Here is an 18500-nt window from a genome sequence, read left to right on the forward strand (position 1 = left end):
GAGGGCAGGATACAAATAAAAAGTATTATTATTATTACCATCTGACAGTACCCGACATAGGAGACTGGAGCCAACACCTTCTTGCATGATAAGTGTCATTCTTTGTCTTTCAGGATTGCTAATTTTGATGGAAGTAATGCACATCCATATGCGCGGGATATCCGATACCAGTACAGAACAATTTGGAGAGCAGGCACAGACCCCAAGAGGCAATCTCCATGGCCTGCTGGATAAACTTTTCGTACTTGCACATCACATGAGAAAGCAACACTTGGCTTTAAACCTTTTTTTCATATATAACCTTTTTCATGTTTTCTCCCAGGGGTGTATTGTTTTACAATAGTAATTACTGACCAATGAGGAAGGCCCTAGGGGATGAAACGTGTATGGTGCATTGGTCATAAGATAAATCCATCGATTGTATATGTGTAAAAAAAGGTCAAGGTAGTCCCCTGTGCAAGCACCAGCCGTTTCCGACTCTGGGATGATGTTGCTTTCACGACGTTTTCACGGCAGACTTTTTACGGGGTGGTTTGCCATCGCCTTCCCCAGTCATCTACAATTTCCCCCCAGCAAGCTGGGGACTCATTTGACTGACCTCGGAAGGATGGAAGGCTGAGCCAACCTCGAGCCGGCTACCTGAACCAGCTTCCGCTAAAATCGAACTCAGGTCGTGAGCAGAGCTTAGGAGGACTGCAGTACTGAAGCTTTTACCACTCTGCGCCACAGGGCTCTTTGGATATGTGTAATCAGGGCTTTTTTCATAGGAAGAAACCAGCAGGAACTCATTTGACTATTAGGCCACACCCCCTGGTGCCAAGCCAGCGAGAACGGCATTCCTGTGTATTCCTACACAAAAAAAGCCCTGCGTGTAACTCTTGTTCCTGTATGTAAAAAGTTTGAAGAGTCTGGTATTTGGACCATTTCTTTTAACCTATTTTATCGTTTGCTAAAGTGCACGCCCGGATAAATATTCGCATCTGTATCATAACTTACTTATAGATAGCTTGATCCTCCTATATTCCTTGTCTAGCTCCAGAGAGCTGCTCTTAGGGCAAGCTCTTCCTTCTTGGACGCAGCGAGGGACCCTATCTCAGTCTCTGATCTTTACAACCAGGTACGTTAGTTCCTGAAGGAAGCGTTCTCTGTGCTTTTAATTAGCTTGCGCAGCTGTTGTGTGTGATCCCTCAGCCAACAGGTGTGGCATGCTGTTCCATGAGAATATCTGCAGTGCCGCACAATGGACATTGTAGCTGCCACTTCCTTCCTGAAGAAACGCGTAGACTTCATTGTAACATACAGGGAGCGGGGTTCTGCCGCAGCAGTTATTAGTACGAAGGCGCCGGCTGAAGCCTTTGATGCTGATGCCATTTTGAAGAGCTCTGATGTAAACACCATAGAAGCTGGAATATGAGAGCCAGCCTCATGATGAGGAGTGCAATAGTCCAGAAGAAATCTTCCAATGGAATTCTACACTCCTGTAGATGCCATTCATTTTTCAGCTGAAGAGTGGTAGCTTGAGTGTCACAGGAAAACACGGGGATCTTGGTACAACATTGAAAAGCTGCGATGGGAGGTCCTTACCACCCGTGTTCCCTCTAAGCTGAGTTAGGGTGAGCTAACTCGCAGATTTTTAGCCTCCAGCTCACACATTTTTGTCTTAGCTCAGAAAGGATGATCCCAGAGCACAATAATTTATGCAGGAGCTCACAGCTTTGATGCCAGGAGCTCACAAAGTAGAATTTTTGCTCACAAGACTGCAGCTTAGAGGGAACTGCTGAGCAGTCAGGTTAGAACAGCTAAAAACAGCCCTATATGGCCAAGGACCAGCCTACCTAAGGGACCGTCTCTCCCCATATGAACCCCAGAGTGCACTGAGGTCAATGGGTAAAAATAAAGTGACCATCCCTGGGCCGAGAGAGGTCAAACTTCAAAACACCAGAACACGGGCCTTTTCAGCCGCGGCTCCTGCACTGTGGAACCAACTTCCGGAGGAAGTGCGGGCCCTGCGGAACCTTGACCAGTTCCGCGGGGCCTGCAAGACCGCCCTCTTCAGACAAGCCTATGCTGATATCGACTGCTGAGTTGCTAAGAATAAAGAACCGCCATCTATAATACGATTATGGAACTATCTAAACTGGCAGAACCAGCGGCAAACAATTTTATTGCTGCCAGATATATTTAATGTAATTTGAATTATGTATTTTAACTTAATCAACTGGTTTTTATGTCTAATTTCTTTTTAATTGTTAAACTTAAAGTTTTACCTATTTATGTTAACTGTGTGAAATGTTGTTAGCCGCCCTGAGCTGCCTAGGCGGGGAGGACGGGATATAAATAAAATTTATTATTATTATTATTATTATTATTATTATTATTATTATTATTAGGGTGATTAACACATGGAATTCACTGCCACAGGAGGTGGTGGCGGCCACAAGCATAGCCAGCTTCAAGAGGGGATTGGATCTACATATGGAGCAGAGGTCCATCAGTGGCTGTTAGCCACAGCATATTGTTGGAACTCTCGGTCTGGGGCAGGGATGCTCTGTATTCTTGGTGCTTGGGAGGGGCAACAGTGTGAGGGCTTCTAGAGTCCTGGCCCCACTGGTGGATCTCCTGATGGCACCTGGTTTTTTTGACCACTGTGTGACACAGAGTATTGGACTGGATGGGCCTTTGGCCTGATCCAACATGGCTTCTCTTATGTTCTTATGTGACACAGAGTGTTGGGCTGGATGGGCCATTGGCCTGATTCAACATGGCTTCTCTTATGTTCTTATATGACACAGAGTGTTGGGCTGGATGGGCCTTTGGCCTGATCCAACATGGCTTCTCTTATGTGACACAGAGTGTTGGGCTGGATGGGCCATTGGCCTGATTCAACATGGCTTCTCTTATGTTCTTATGTGACACAGAGTGTTGGGCTGGATGGGCCATTGGCCTGATTCAACATGGCTTCTTTTATGTTCTTATGTGACACAGAGTGTTGGACTGGATGGGCCATTGGCCTGATCCAACAGGGCTTCTCTTATGTTCTTATGTGACACAGTGTTGGACTGGAAGGGCCATTGGCCTGATCCAACATGGCTTCTCTTATGTTCTTATGTGACACAGAGTGTTGGACTGGATGGGCCATTGGCCTGATCCAACAGGGCTTCTCTTATGTTCTTATGTGACACAGAGTATTGGACTGGGTGGGCCTTTGGCCTGATCCAACATGGCTTCTCTTATGTTCTTATGGAATATTGCTTACTACCCACTGTGTATGGATCTATACAGAGCCCTCTGTGGTAGCTACAACTCCAGCATCAGTGGCACAGGTCTTTGTTTAGAGCGCAGCTATTTCCAGCGCATTCCGACTCCTGGAAAAGGCTTACCAAGAGATGCCCTGCAGTAGGTCCACGATACTGACATGAGTGAGGCCTTCCCAAATGTCTGGATAGTGCTGTGAATTCCCTTTCAGTTGCAGTGACACAGTTGTCAGGGGCTGAGCGCAGCTTTTCAAGCTGAAGTTCATCAGAACGGACTTAAGATGTGCCATGGGAGATGAGAGAGACGCTTTGCTTCCTATCTTATCTGTTGAGAATCCATTCAGTGACATTTTTTCAAAACCCTGATCTCTCAGCTACTCTGCTAGAGTTTCCACAGCCTAACGGCAGCATAGTGTAGTGGTTATGAGGGGGAGGCTCTAACCTGGAGCGCTGAGTTTGATTCCCCACTCCTCCTCCCCGTGAAGCCAGCTGGGTGACCTTGTTGGGCCAGTCCCAGTTCCCTCAGAACTCTCTCAGCCCCACCTCCCTCACAAGGTTCCTGTTGTGGGGAGAGGAAGGGAAGGCAATCATAAGCTACTTTGAGATTCCCTTGGGTGGTAAAGGTAGTCCGCTGGGCAAGCACCAGTCGTTTCTGATTCTGGGGTGACATCGCATCACAATATTTTCACGGCACTTTTTATGGGGCGGTTTGCCATTGCCTTCCCCAGTCATCGGCACTTTCCCCCCAGCAAGCTGGGGACTCATTTGACCGGCCTCGGAAGGATGGAAGACTGAGTCAACCTCAAGCCGGCTACCTGAACCCAGCTTCCACCCGGATTGAACTCAGGTTTTGAGCAGAGCTTGGACTGCAGTACTGCAGCTTACCATTCTGCGCTACGGGGCTCTCTGGATAGTGAAGAGGGGGGTATAAAACCAACTCTTCTTCTAAGGGGAAAGAAGAAGAAGAATTGCAAGATTTATACCCCGCCCTTCTTTCTGAATCAGACTCAGAGCAGCTTACAATCTCCTGTATCTTCTCCCCCCACAACAGACACCCTGTGAAGTGGGTGGGGCTGAGAGGGCTCTGACAGCAGCTGCCCTTTCAAGGACAACTTCCTCCAGAGCTATGGCTAACCCAAGACCATTCCAGCAGGTGCAAGTGGAGGAGTGGGGAATCAAACCTGGTTCTCCCAGATAAGAGTCCGCACATTTAACCACTATACCAAACTGGCTCTCCCTGGGGTGGTTGAAGAAGAAAATGTAGAAGCAAAGGGGAGGGACCAAATAGAACGGATGTGGTTAGAGGTGAAGGGGCTGTATCAAAGGGGGAAATGTGTAACTTGTACCTTTTCCCCTTATAACTCTACAATGAGAAATTGCTAGAAACTTTTAAAAGGAATGCTGGGAACTAGTGCATTGTTTCCAATACATCGTTATAATTCTGTAACAATCCCGTATTTTTTAAAAATGCAAGAACCCGCTGGTTGGGTGGAGGAATTGTGGCCGCAGAGGCTGAGGCAAGGAAAATGAGTTCTTCAGATAACAGTCTTGACGCTCTTAACCGCTACACCAAACTGGCTGTCAAATCTTAGAAGTCTGTTACAGAGAGCCTTTCTAGGCCCCAAAAAGACTTCCCAATTGACCTCTGAGACCGACGTCAGCCTTCAGCTTTATGCAGCCTCGTGGACTCCGCCTGCATTTTGAAGAACTGCTATCTGTGTAAGGTGTAGGGTCGAGATGCCCTTTTGTGAGAACTGCGGTTGCTTGAAATTGTTTTGTCAGTTCAAAGTCAGCTCTTGCTTAGGAAAAGGACTTGGGCGGGGGGACAAAGAGCCCGAAATGGTGCCAAAGAGAGTTCTCTGGCTTAACCATGCTTCTTTCTTATCCTGTCATATTTTAGGTTGTCTATTTAGAAAAAAAATCTTTAGAATGATCACGGGTGGAATTCTAGCGGGATCGCCTTTGCATATCAGGCCACATGCCCCTGATGTAGCCAGTCCTCCAAGAGCTGAGAAGGCTCTTTTTTGTAAGCTCTTGGAGGATGGGCTACATCAGGGGGTATGGCCTAATATGCAAAGGAGCTCCTGCTAGAATTCCACCCCTGAGAAGGATGCACTATTTTAATCTCTATTTTCTCTAGGAAAATAACCCAGTCAAAGGATTCTCCCCCTTTTCGGTTGGACAAAAAACAGGATAATTTTTGTAACTAGGCTCACATAGTTGCTTGATGAATAGTTGCCGTAAGTGGACAGCTGTCTGATTCGCCCAAAATGGAGGTTTGTGACAATAGGAAAGGCTACATTAAAAAAAAAAGAAAGCTGCGAACCAGTGCATTTCTGAAGTGGACGAGTCCCTTCTACTGCCTTGTTTCTTCTTCATTCTCCTGCATATGTGAATAAGGCCTTAGGGCCAGGCCTTATTCTGGGCAGGAGCTCACAGTAGCGGAGCTCCAGAACCTCTAAATTTTATTGTGCTCTTTCTTTCTTAAAGGTAAAGGTAGTCCCCTGTGCAAGCACCAGTCGTTTCCAACTCTGGGGTGACGTCGCATCACAATATTTTCATGGCAGACTTTTTACGGGGTGGTTTGCCATTGCCTTCCCCAGTCATCTACACTTTCCCCCCAGCAAGCTGGGTACTCATTTTACCAACCTCGGAAGGATGGAAGGCTGAGTCCACCTCGAGCTGGCTACCTGAACCCAGCTTCCACTGGGATTGAACTCAGATCATGAGCAGAGCTTGGACTGCAGTACTGCAGCTTTACCACTCTGCGCCATGGGGCTCCATGCTTTCTTTCTTACCCCCCCTCCCCTTCAAATGAAAATAAATGATGTAGCCAATCCTCCTGGAGCTTACAGTAAGCCCTGTACTTAGAGCTCTGTAAGGTCTTGGAGGATTGGCTCCATCAGGGATGTGTGGCCTAATACACAAAGGAGTCCCTGTTACAAAAAAACCCCTGGATACTGGTCTCCAGTTTCATTTGTAAACTGTCCATCTTTGCAAATAAATGTGCATAGATACATGCATTCACTATAATGTGAACAGGGCTATTGTTTCTTGGTGTAGGATAATTCTGTTGGATGAGTAAAAAGCAACCCCCCCACCCCCACCGAAACAAAATAGCTGTTCTTTTCTGCTCTTCCAGTTCATCCATGTTCTCATTTTCCTCATTTGTGTGTCCCTATTTTTTTAGAGGGGTGTGTGTTCTTTTCTCCATGTGTTTGGTTCCCTCTAGTGGTTGATCCAATATTACATTACTTTATTCCAGCATAAAAACCTGCAGGGCGAATCTGCAGGTTTTTAAGCGGGGAGATAGAGATGTAATACTGAATTGACCACCAGAGGGAGCAAAACATGTGCAGAAAAGAACAATAGGGACACACAACTGTGTCCCCCCCAGCAATAGGGACACACAACTGAGGAAAAAGAGACTGTAAAAAAAAGCCCTTTATTTACCGGGTAACTCCAAAATGTACAAATATACACAGTGAAAGCGTGTTGTTCCTGAGCATGGTTTGCCTCTAACGGAAAAATATCTGCCAGTTGTGGGGAGAGGGCCAGAGAAAAAAGAGGCATACAGCCCTTCCTTGCAAACAGGAAATCTCCATAGCTGCTTTTTCAAAAAAGGCCAATGACACGCTTCTCATGTGACATCTCATGTGGGCTGAAGCGCAGAGGGAGAGGGAAGCGGCTTATTTTTTTTTTCCTTTTGGAACAACAGGATGTTAAACATGGCCCACATCCAGCATGAGACTGAGACAAAGGCGAGCAAAGAGAAACAAGGCAGGGCCCGGCTGGTCTGTGGCAGAGACAAACAGCAGGAAAGTGAATCCTCTTGTGACTTCAGCCAATGAGGTCTGTGCAGGAGAGCCAGTTTTGTGCAGTAGTTAAGTGCGTGGATTCTTATCTGGGAGAACTGGGTTTGATTCCCCACTCCTCCACTTGCACCTGCTGGAAAGGCCTTGGGTCAGACATAGCTCTCCCAGAGGTTGTCCTTAATTGGGCAGCTGCTGTGAGAGCCCTCTCAGCCCCACCCACCTCACAGGGTGTCTGTTGTGGGGGGAGAAGATATAGGAGATTGTAAGCTGCTCTGAGTCTGATTCAGGGAGAAGGACAGGGTATAAATCTGCAATTCTTTTTTTTCCTGAGGGAACACAGCAGAATGGAGTTCTGGAACCTCTTTGTGGAAGCAAAATTCTAAAAAAAATCTTTAAAAGTTCATGAGGGGCACCCATCCACTTCTCCTTCATTTCCCTCTTGAGAGTTCCGGCACCTCTTTTTCCAGAAAAGAAAAGCTCTGGGTCTGTGGGTATATGGGTGTTTCTGTAGCCTTTCTTCATCCATAGAACCCTTTATAGCACTGCCAACCCATGTTCCCTCTATCCTGCAGAGTCTTGTGAGCAACTATTCTACTTTATGAGCAACTGGCATTAAAGTTGTGAGCTGCTGGCATTAAAGCTGTGAGTCCCTGCATCGATTAGTGCGCTCTGGGGTCATCCTTCCTGAGCTAAGACAAAACTGTGTGAGCTGGAGGCTCAAAATCTGTCAGCTAGCTCACACTAACTCAGCATAGAAAGAACACTGCTGCCAACTCCTGCAATCAGATTTCCACCCCGCCCCCTTGATTGGAAGTGTGGGCAGTCTCACGGTTTATGGGAGGTTTGGGGTGGAATGTGGTGGCAACATCTGGCTATGAACCAGCAGTACAGAGCTTGGGGGAGAGGTGAAGAATGAAACCTCAAAGCTGGTCTCTTGTCTAGCTTTTCCGGCAACCGGTCCTAAATCATAGCCAAGTCAGGCTTTTTGACCCTCATTGGTGGCACCCCAAGGTAGGTTCAGATCCATTTCTTAAAAGACAACACACCACGAAGTATCTGATACATACAAAAGACTGCATGCAACGTGACAGCATACAAAGTTGATTTGTGCCAGATCAGATAATTCATCTAATTCGTTGTGGTCTCTTCTGACCGGTAGCGAGTGACTCTCTGAAATTCTTTCCCTGACCATTTAGACTGAGACAGATCATGTGCAGTGACCTTGAAGTACATGTTTGGTGCTCAAATCGTAATGCGGGAACATGCTGCCCCTCAGTCCTACACAATTGCATTTTGTGTGAAGACAACACGTGTTATTTTCCAGCCCGTGAAAATGCACACTTGCTTGTCCGGAGCCTTTTCCTCCAGATACACCTTTCCGCAAGACGTGTATTGTTTCCCTCTAACACAGGGGTGGCCAAACTGTGACTTGGAAGCCACATGTGGCTCTTTCACACACATTGTGTGGCTCTCGAAGCCCCCATCATCCTGTCGGTCGGCTTGGAGAAGGCATTTCTCTCTTTAACTCACTTCTCCAATCCAAGTCAGCAGGCAGCTTGGAGAAGGCATTTAAAGTTGTTCTTTCCATCTCTCCCTCCCCCATCTATTTGCTTCTTTCCTGCAGCTCTCAAACATCTGAAATTTATTCTATGTGGCTCTTATATTAAGCAAGTTTGGCCACCCCTGCTCTAGCATACTTTAGGAATGTTGCCAAATAGGACAGGATAATGGTATATATTGCCTGATTAGAGCCGTTTCACGCACTTTTTCAATACCAGTCTCTTATTCTCACTTGCCCACTTCCTCTCTCCTTCCCTCTGACTTACCTGTATCAGTTCACCTGCCACTTTCCCTCCAATCCTTCCTTTCCTCGAGGGTTCTCTCTTGTTCCTTCTTCCTTGTCTCCCTCCAGTCCCCTTTTGCTCTAGGTTTCTTTCTTGAATCCATATCTTCTTTCTTGCCTTTTCTCCAACTCATCTTCGGTGTCAAAGTGAACCTGCAAAGTGAATTCTGGATAACCAGAGCTACGCAGACAATCTGAAATGGTTGCTGAGATCTTGTGCGGAACTCTCATGAGATAATCTCGTGAGATCTTTGCATTTTGAAACTTTTTCTTTTACTCTTTTTAAAAATAAGATTTTTCTATAAGCCTAAGAATACCCTCCTAGGTGGCAGAAATATCTCCTCCTGATTTCAATTCTGGCTCATGTGTATGGGTTTTTTTTAAAAAATTGGTACTCTATGGGCAAATTCAGCATTAGATATATAGCTATTGGTATATATCCCATTTGGGTAGTTCACACGTCCATTTTCAACATAAAAGAGGCTCGTATGTATGACTGAGGCTCTACAGGAATCTTTTGAACATATGAAGCTGCCTTATACTGAATCAGACCCTTGGTCCATCAAAGTCAGTATTGTCTTCTCAGACTGGCAGCGGCTCTCCAGGGTCTCAAGCGGAGGTTTTTCACACCTATTTGCCTGGACCCTTTTTTGGAGATGCCAGGGATTGAACCTGGGACCTTCTGCTTCTCAAGCAGATGCTCTACCACTGAGCCACCGTCCCTCCCCAAACCGTCCCACCGTTCACCTACAATACAATCTATTTTTTTAATGGCACTAGTTCAGCTCTGAGACATCAGGTCTAACTAAGCAGGGCCAGCCAAGCGATATACACAGGGCCTTTTCTGAGCAGGAACGCAGTTCCGGCTGGCTTGGCATCAGGGGGTGCTGGGCCTTTTCAACAAAAAAGCCCCACGTGAAACAATGGTGACATCAGAGGGTGTGGCCTAATATGCAAATGAGTCCCTGCTGAGGTTTTTCTACGACAAAAACCCTGACTATACATAAATGTGTGAACTGCTGTACTGATATATAGAATGCACCCAAGGGAAACCACCTCCTGTGACATATGTGTTATTTGTTTTATTGTATTTTACGGTTTTGGTCTGTAGTTTTTAATTGTTTTCACTTTTGTTGTTATCTGCCCTGAGCCCGCTTGCGGGAAAGGGCAGAATATAAATTAACAAAAACAAACAAACAAATACATAAATAAACTGTGTGTAACAGCACAAAGTTTGAGTCCAGTGGCACCTTTTAGACCAACAAAGACTAATTCTGCATATAAGCTTTTGTGTGCATGCACACCACCCACCTGAATCTATGACCGATTTCTCACTAGCGTTTCTCCACCTTCAGGCTTCTGTGTTCCCCGAGGCAAGCAATCGATTTCCCACCAGTCGCTCTCCTGGCGCATTTCGATGTGCAGCTCCTTCCAGTTCCCCTCGCAGGTTTATGATGTTGTCTTTTAAGGATTAAGAAACCGCGAGGGGAACTGGAGGGAGCCCCACATCAAAATACACCCTGCTGAGGAGCAACTGGTGGGAAATCAATTGCTTGTTTTTTTTGGGGGGGGGGGGGGCAGAAGCCTGGGGTTGGAGCAATGCTAGTGAGAAATTGGTGTGAGTGGCTGACAATAGAGAAAACAGGATGACAATGATTTAGGCAGATGATTCAGCTTCTGCTTTTGTCAAGTAACACAGCCAAATTTCTGACAAGGCCCTAGGGGCCAAATATGAGTGACACCTCCCTCTAGGGTGTAGTTTATCTGAGCAGAGAACTTACTTGAGACCAGCACAGGTTTTTTTTTTTCAAAGTAAAGCAAAAAATGCAGGCATTACAAAAATTTACACACAACCAAATACTGCAGCTGGCAGATCATATTACGAAAAAGACAATTTTTATTGTGGGTGACAAAAGGGGGAATTGAGCTCCAGCGGCAATGCGACTTCATAATATAAGAATGGCCGCATTTCATACAATAAATAAAGCATTTTAAATTATCCAGCTCATCCTTTCAGAAAATGGACCGGTATTTAGAACTGCTGTCACCATCTTACATGCACAGGAGTAAATGTCTAAAATCTGGACCTGAAATTGCTTTCTACCGAGCATTTGATTCATGGGCATGTCCAGTGTGGATCCAGAGGACAACCGATGCCTTGACAAAGCTTTCAGGCACGAGCCCTGACCAAATAGTGTGTGCGCTCGTGAAGTATTTGACGGGTCGGATTAAAAGCCACTCAACTCGCTGGAAAGATTCCAACGCTGTAAAGGTTTCAACACTCAAGAACACAGGGACAGCCACACAAGCTCCCTTTCAACTGACCAGAAAAAAAAAAAGGGTCCCGTTCTGGCTGAAAGCCACTGGGCACTGCAAAGGCAAAATGGACCCCGGGGCACAGACTGGACAAAAGTAACAAGGTAACGAGATGGCTTTATACTGAGGGATGCCTTGACATCCAATCTTGGCCGACAGCTGTACGTGGGCTAAATGAGAATAATCCGGTAATTAATTGGGCTTTTAGGGAGGCTTTAGTGAAATACCCGGAGGGAAAAGAAACCCTCAGTGACGCATCAGCCCAAGATCATCTGTCTAGGAGCAGCGGGACTCCAGTCACACCAGAACATGAGCCCAGTCAAGACACGAGTTCGCAGATCAGCAGGGGGCTGCGAAACAGGCAGAGGCAGCACATTCAGCTGCTAAAGAGGAGCCCGGAGTCAGGGGAGAGAAAGCAAAGGCTCCTGACGTCATTCACAAGCAACTGCTTTGGCTCCGGGACAGAAAAAAAGGGTTCTAAAGGAAGCTGCATGCCCAGGCCGGTTTTCAGGAAAGATCAAGCTTTTCAACGCATCACAGTGGTCGGGAAAGCCGGGAGTAAGGAGACGGAGAGCGGGGACAGATTGGTTGCTTGCACAGACTTGAAGGGGGACACGCAAGGGCTCCCTCAGCTGTTATCCTGCTGTCGGTCGGGGGGGGGGGGGGAGGAAACAGGTTTTGCAGAGGTTTATTTTTATGTAGACCTTCAAAAACTTGCAAATCCTGTCAGACGAGAGGTAACAGCAGGACAGAAGGAAAAGCAGAGCCGCACACGCCTCTCACAATGCTTCTGATTTCTGTTCTAAAAAGAAAAGGCTATTGTTACGTCTCCAATCGCGAACAAATGAGACCAAAAAAAAATGATAAAGATTAAAAGAATAAGGTGTTGCCATGGGCAGACTCCCAGGAAGCGCAATTCGGTTTTGAAATTTTAAATACTTTTTACCACCACCACCACCACCCCCCCCCCCCAAGTATTGCAGGACTTTTAAGATGACAGATGGAAGCGCTGTATAATTTATGGAAATACTTCCCTTCCGGTTTCGTAGCAGCTGAAGGGCAGCATTCAAAGAGAGAGATGAGTAGTCCTTCCTTCCTGTGGCGTTTGATAGGGGATGCATTTGGGTGGGTCGGCAGCGTTTGGAGCGGCATTATATCCAGGGTGCTGAAGTCTGACTGAAATTCAGCCACAGGCAGCCTTGTAGCTTGATTTTCAGAAGCATTCGACGTGTGGGTTTTTTCCCCCAGGTAAGAAGCGCAGGCGAAAAAAACAAACAAACCCTTATTCGTGGCAATCTACTTTTCATTCCATTTCATTGAGACGTTGCATAGTTTATTATTAGCATCCGGCGAAGGTCTAGCAATGCAGCCCGGCCACTCCGAGAAGGATCAAGTCCCGGAGGCAAACAAAAAAATCTGAAGAAGAGGCATGACTTTCAGAGTTGAAAGATCAGCGAGGACAGCCTGGAATTCAACAGGGAAAGGGGGGGGAAAGCCTTGTTATCATACCGTTTGAGAAATAAAGTCTTCCCCAGATAAGTTTTATTTATTTATTTTTTGCAAAGTTAACTGCCGAATATCCCCCCCTCCCTTTTAAGAGAACAGTGTTTGCAGGGTTTCTCTTTTGGTAAAAATGTTCCACACTTCTCTTCAGTGAGTACAGAGGCCCTGTACATACCAGGATCAAACACATTCCCTCTTTTATGTAGGATTTAGACCTCAACCAAATCGATGTGGTATCACGGGTGCAGGGGGGGCGGCCTAACATTTCAGCTTGGGTCTAAAAATAATTTGCATTATGAATTCTTATCCTGTTTGTCTTGGACAGGGCCTGCAAGATACACCAGTGAGTTTGAACGGTCGCTTACCCTGACTCACCCTCAGAGAATAGCATTTTTACTATAATATCATTTTTTTTTAAAAAAAACAAACCCATTTCAAAATACAATTTAATTAGTGAGTTTGGACAGTCTTTTTAAGAGAACAGTGTTTAGCAGAAGAGGAAACATTGGCACTAGCTCCTTCTCTAAAAAGTGAAACACAAATCACTGACCAAAACATTTTGAAGAGCATTTTGTCCAGACTGAAAATATCCATGTCTGGGCAACAGGGGTTATATTTAGCGGTCTTGAGCATGTCACGGAATACACGAAGCTGCCTTACACTGAATCAGGTTCTTGGTCCCCCAAGGTCAGTATAAGGGCCGGTTCCAGGTTTGCGAGGGCCCTGGGAGACAGGGTACAACTGGGCCCCCTTTCCCCTTTGATACAGCCCCTTCACCTTTAACCACATCCCTTTTATTTGGTCCCTCCTCTTTGATTCTACCTTTTCTTCTTCAACCACCCCAGGAAGACCCAGTTTGGTGTAGTGGTTAAGTGTGCAGACTCTTATCTGGGAGAACTGGGTTTGATTCCCCACTCCTCCACTTGCACCTGCTGGAATGGCCTTGGGTCAGCCATAGCTGTGGCAGAGGTTGTCCTTGAAATCCACAATTGTTTCACAGCAGGGATGGGCATCAGCGTGTGCCCCGCCCTGCCCACTGCCGACACTGGCGCTGGTTAGTATTGTCAACTCAGACTGGCAATTGCTTTCTCCGGGGCCTCAAGTACAGGTCTTTCACAACCACTGGAGATGGTGGGGATTGGACCTGGGGCCTTCTGCATGCCGAGCCCTTGCCCTGTCATTGAGCCACAGTGCCTCTTGTTACACTTGGGGCCAGGGAAGGATACAGTAGAGAAGAGACACGAAAATTAAGGATAAACGTAGATATGGGCCAAGGAAACGTGAGTTTACTGTTCCATCTGATGGCTCCACTGGTGTTAATCTTTAAAACCTATATATAGCCTGGTTGGAGGGTTATCTCAGGGAGAGGCTTCCCGTATGTACCTCTGAGGCAGACCCAGGAATGAGGTCATTTTGCAGGAGTCACCAACATATGAGGTCAGGTCAATCACAACTGCTAAAAGGCCTTTGTAGCAGCTGCCCCTGGACTATGGAATTCCCTCCTCCTGGAAAGGTGCCAGATCTTTATGGCAGGACTTTTTTCAGAGGACCAAATAATGCTTCTTTTAAGAGAAGCCATGTTAGATCAGACCAATGGCCCATCCAGTCCAACACTCTGTGTCACACAGAGGCCAAAAAACCCATCAGGAGGTCCATCAGTAGGGCCAGAAGGAGGACACTAGAAGTCCTCATACTGTTGCCCCTCCCAAGCACCAAGAATACAGAGCATCACTACCCCAGATAGAGAGTTCCAACAATACGCTGTGGCTAATAGTCACTGATGAATCTCTGCTCCATAAGAACATAAGAGAAGCCATGTTGAATCAGGCCAATGGCCCATCCAGTCCAACACTCTGTGTCACATGAGAACATAAGAGAAGCCATGTTGGGTCAGGCCAATGGCCCATTCAGTCCAACACTCTGTGTCACATAAGAACATAAGAGAAGCCATGTTGAATCAGGCCAATGGCCCATCCAGTCCAACACTCTGTGTCACATAAGAACATAAGAGAAGCCATGTTGGATCAGGCCAACGGCCCATCCAGTCCAACACTCTGTGTCACATAAGAACATAAGAGAAGCCATTTGGATCAGGCCAATGGCCCATCCAGTCCACCACTTTGTCACATAAGAACATAAGAGAAGCCATGTTGGATCAGACCAATGGTCCTCCAGTCCAACACTCTGTGTCACATAAGAACATAAGAGAAGCCATGTTGGATCAGGCCAATGGCCCATCTAGTCCAACACTCTGTGTCACACAGTGGCCAAAAAACCCCAGGTGCCAGCAGGAGGTCCATCAATGGGGCCAGGACACTAGAAGTCCTCATACTGTTGCCCCTCCCAAGCACCAAGAATACAGAGCATCACTTGCTCCAGACAGAGAGTTCCAACAATACGCTGTGGCTAATAGCCACTGATGGACCTCTGCTCCAATATGTTGATCCAATCCCCTCTTGAAGCTGGCTATGCTTGTAGCCGCCGCCACCTCCTATGGCAGTGAATTCCAGGTGTCAATCACCCTTTTCCAGCAGTTTTTTGGATTATTTTTTGTCAGGAGCTGCTAGGGTAAATGTTGCCTTTCATGTTGAAATGCGCAACAATTTTTAAGTGTTCACATTTTGCAAATTTAACCAAAGCATTTTAGGTACACGGAGAGCTGCTTGGGGTATTTGGTATCACAACAACAGCAAAAAATCCAAGCTGTGCATTTTTTTTATTTTGGCCGTACTGACTTTATGGTGACCCCGCCCGGTTTACAGGTGAGAGATGTTCAGGGGTGGTTTGCCATGGCCTGCCCCCATGTTATGACCCTGGCATTCCTTGGTGGTTTAGAGCAGCAGTCCCTAACCTTTGTGGCACCAGGGACCGGTTTTGTGGAAGACAATTTTTCCACGGTCCAGGCATGTGTGTATGTGATGGTTTCAGGATGATACAATTGTGCACTTTATTTCTATTAGTTTGGTGTGGTAGTTAAGCATGCAGACTCTTATCTGAAAGAACTGGGTTTGATTTCCCACTCCTCCACTTGCAGCTGCTGGAATGGCCTTGGGTCAGTCATAGCTCTCGCAGAGTTGTCCTTGAAAGGACAGCTTCCATCAGAGCTCTCTGAACCCCACCCACCTCACAGGGTGTCTGTTGTGGGAGAGGACGGTAAAGGAGATTGTGAGCCGCTCTGAGACTCTGAAATTTGGAGTGGAGGGCAGGATATAAATCCAATGTCTTATTCTTCTTCTTATTACTATTACTACATTGTAATACATAATGAAATAATTATACAACTCGCGGCCCAGTTGCTAACAGGCCACAGACCGGTACCGGTCCACGGCCCGGGGGTTGGGGACCCCTGGTTTAGAGTGACAATCAAGATCTTGAAAGTCATAGCTCACATTTTTAAAACAAATATCCTCCAAGACCAAGTGGCCATCGATGGATTTTGAAAATATGGGACAAATTACTAATTAACGATTCAAAAGGGCACAATATCATCATTTCAATGCCAGACACAGTCAGGAAATGGATCAATGTCAAAAGCGTTAAATACATATTAGTAAGGATTGCATTGATTCGGGCAAATACGAAGAGTGAAAGGAAGAACAAGTGATGAGAGAGATGATGCGAGGAACAAGACTGACTATTTGGTTAATATTAAAGCTTGTTCAAGCTCTGCATTACGATTTGTCACTATTTTACAACAGTTCTCTGATTTTCTAAATGAAACTATGAAACGTATTTATTGTAATAAAGGCGGTTCACAGAGAACTTTCATTTCAAATATTACACCAGAGAAAGACTGTAAAACAAGTCATCCACTTATCTGAAAGCACTGCACCTCCAGTTACAGAGCCAACAAAAGGTTTCGGGACTTGGCGATTTAAACATTTGGGGGAGAAGAAGGAAACTAATTAAAGCCAAGCATGAAAGAACAGGCTTGTACAGAAAGCCAGTCTGGTGTAGTGGTGAAGTGTGCGGACTCTTATCTGGGAGAACTGGGTTTGATTCCCCACTCCTTCACTTGCACCTGCTGGAATGGCCTTGGGTCAGCCAGAGCTCTGGCAGAGGTTGTCCTTGAAAGGGCAGCTGCTGTGAGAGCCCTCTCAGCCCCACCCACCTCACAGGGTGTCTGTTGTGGGGGAGGAAGGGAAAGGAGATTGTAGGCCACTCTGAGATTCAGAGTATAGGGCGGGATATAAATCCAATATATTTTATCTTCTTCTAAGGAGCCAGTCTGGTGTTGTGGTTAAGTGTGCGGACTCTTATCTGGGAGAACTGGGTTTGATTCCCCACTTCTCCACTTGCAGCTGCTGGAATGGCCTTGGGTCAGCCATAGCTATCTCAAAGCAGTCCTTGAAAGGGCAGCTTCTGTGAGAGCCCTCTCAGTCCCACCCACCTCACAGGGTGTCTGTTGTGGGGGAGGAAGGGAAAGGAGATTGTAGGCCACTCTGAGATTCAGAGTATAGGGCGGGATATAAATCCAATATATTTTATCTTCTTCTAAGGAGCCAGTCTGGTGTTGTGGTTAAGTGCGCGGACTCTTATCTGGGAGAACTGGGTTTGATTCCCCACTCCTCCACTTGCAGCTGCTGGAATGGTCTTGGGTCAGCCATAGCTCTTGGAGGAGTTGTCCTTGAAAGGGCAGCTGCTGCGAGAGCCCTCTCAGCCCCACCCACCTCACAGGGTGTCCGTTGTGGTGTGGGGGAAAGGAAAAAGAGATTGTAAGCCGCTCTGAGACTCTGAGATTCAGAATGTAGGATGGAATATAAATCCAATATCATCATATTCTACAGGTAAGTAAGTGGTCAAAGCAGTAACTTCTGCTTTGAGCCCGGGAGAGAAAGCACTGGTAAGTAATACAAATGACTTTCACCCTGCAATTAAAGCTAAACTGAGAATATGGTAAAGGAAGAGTTAAAACCTGGTGAGGTCATCCTGTAGCACCTTAAAGCTTCTCAGCCCTTTGGCAGCCATTCAGATGAACTATCTTTCAATGAGGGTGGAAGAAAAGTTGGAAAATGAAACACTGGACTCACTCAAAGGTTTCTTCTCTTCTTCGGTGGAAAGGAGTCATCCACACCAAAGTTATCGGGTGACTTCGCCCCACCGAAGGAGCTCTGATTGTGTTGCTCCGCCTATCGTTAGGGTAAATCAGGCTCTGCCAATGAAATTTCTTGGCAGAAAGAAACTTCCGTGAGCAGAAAGAGTGGGTCCAAGGAGGGACACTGAGCAATTCGATGCCAGACAAGAGCAAAAAATGGATCAATGTCAAAATGGTTAAATACAAATTAGTAAGGGTTGTGTCTCTGGCCTGACCCAACAAGGCCCCTCATAAAACACGGAAGGGAAAGAGAGCAAATCTGATTAAGGCAGGCCAGACAAAGATGACGAGGCATAAGATGAGATTTTTATCTTCGGCTGTGGCATCAAGGAGCACAGAAGTAGAGACTTCCTTGACAGCCCCGTCTTTTTAAAAGTCTCCTTCCACTTGGCATTCTGGTCTTCCTGCTGAGATCGGTTCACTCCATCCTTACAGTTCACTGCCTGAACTTGAACAATGAGCCAGACAGCTCTGATGTTTTGTCCAATGTTCCCTCCAAGCTGTGGAGTCTTGTGAGCAAAAGTTCTACTTTGGGAGCTCCTGGCATGAAAGCTGCGAGCTCCTGCATCAATTAGTGTGCTCTCGGGTCATCCTTCCTGAGCTAAGACAACAATGGAGGCTCACACTAACTCAGCCTAGAGGGAACACTGGTCATATGCAATGTTCTCTCTAAG

General features: G+C 46.4%; 1 protein-coding gene and 1 non-coding gene across 3 annotated transcripts in view; both read right to left on the minus strand.

Annotated features, from left to right (window-relative positions):
• Positions 1 to 9563: 9563 nt before the first annotated feature.
• TRNAL-GAG (transfer RNA leucine (anticodon GAG)) lies at positions 9564 to 9630 on the minus strand. The gene has a single exon. It is a non-coding gene; the product is annotated as a tRNA-Leu (tRNA).
• A 1161-nt stretch (positions 9631 to 10791) lies between these two features.
• Positions 10792 to 18500, minus strand: part of TBC1D19 (TBC1 domain family member 19) — a 152411-nt gene continuing 144702 nt past the window's right edge. For both annotated transcript variants that reach the window (XM_060246200.1, XM_060246199.1), the window contains exon 21: positions 10792 to 12692. In XM_060246200.1, coding sequence (XP_060102183.1) covers positions 12618 to 12692 — 75 coding nt within the window. In that variant the 3' untranslated portion in view covers positions 10792 to 12617. The remainder of the gene's footprint in view (positions 12693 to 18500) is intronic.

This window comes from Heteronotia binoei, chromosome 9 (assembly GCF_032191835.1).
Source record: "Heteronotia binoei isolate CCM8104 ecotype False Entrance Well chromosome 9, APGP_CSIRO_Hbin_v1, whole genome shotgun sequence".
NCBI classification, from domain to species: domain Eukaryota; kingdom Metazoa; phylum Chordata; class Lepidosauria; order Squamata; family Gekkonidae; genus Heteronotia; species Heteronotia binoei.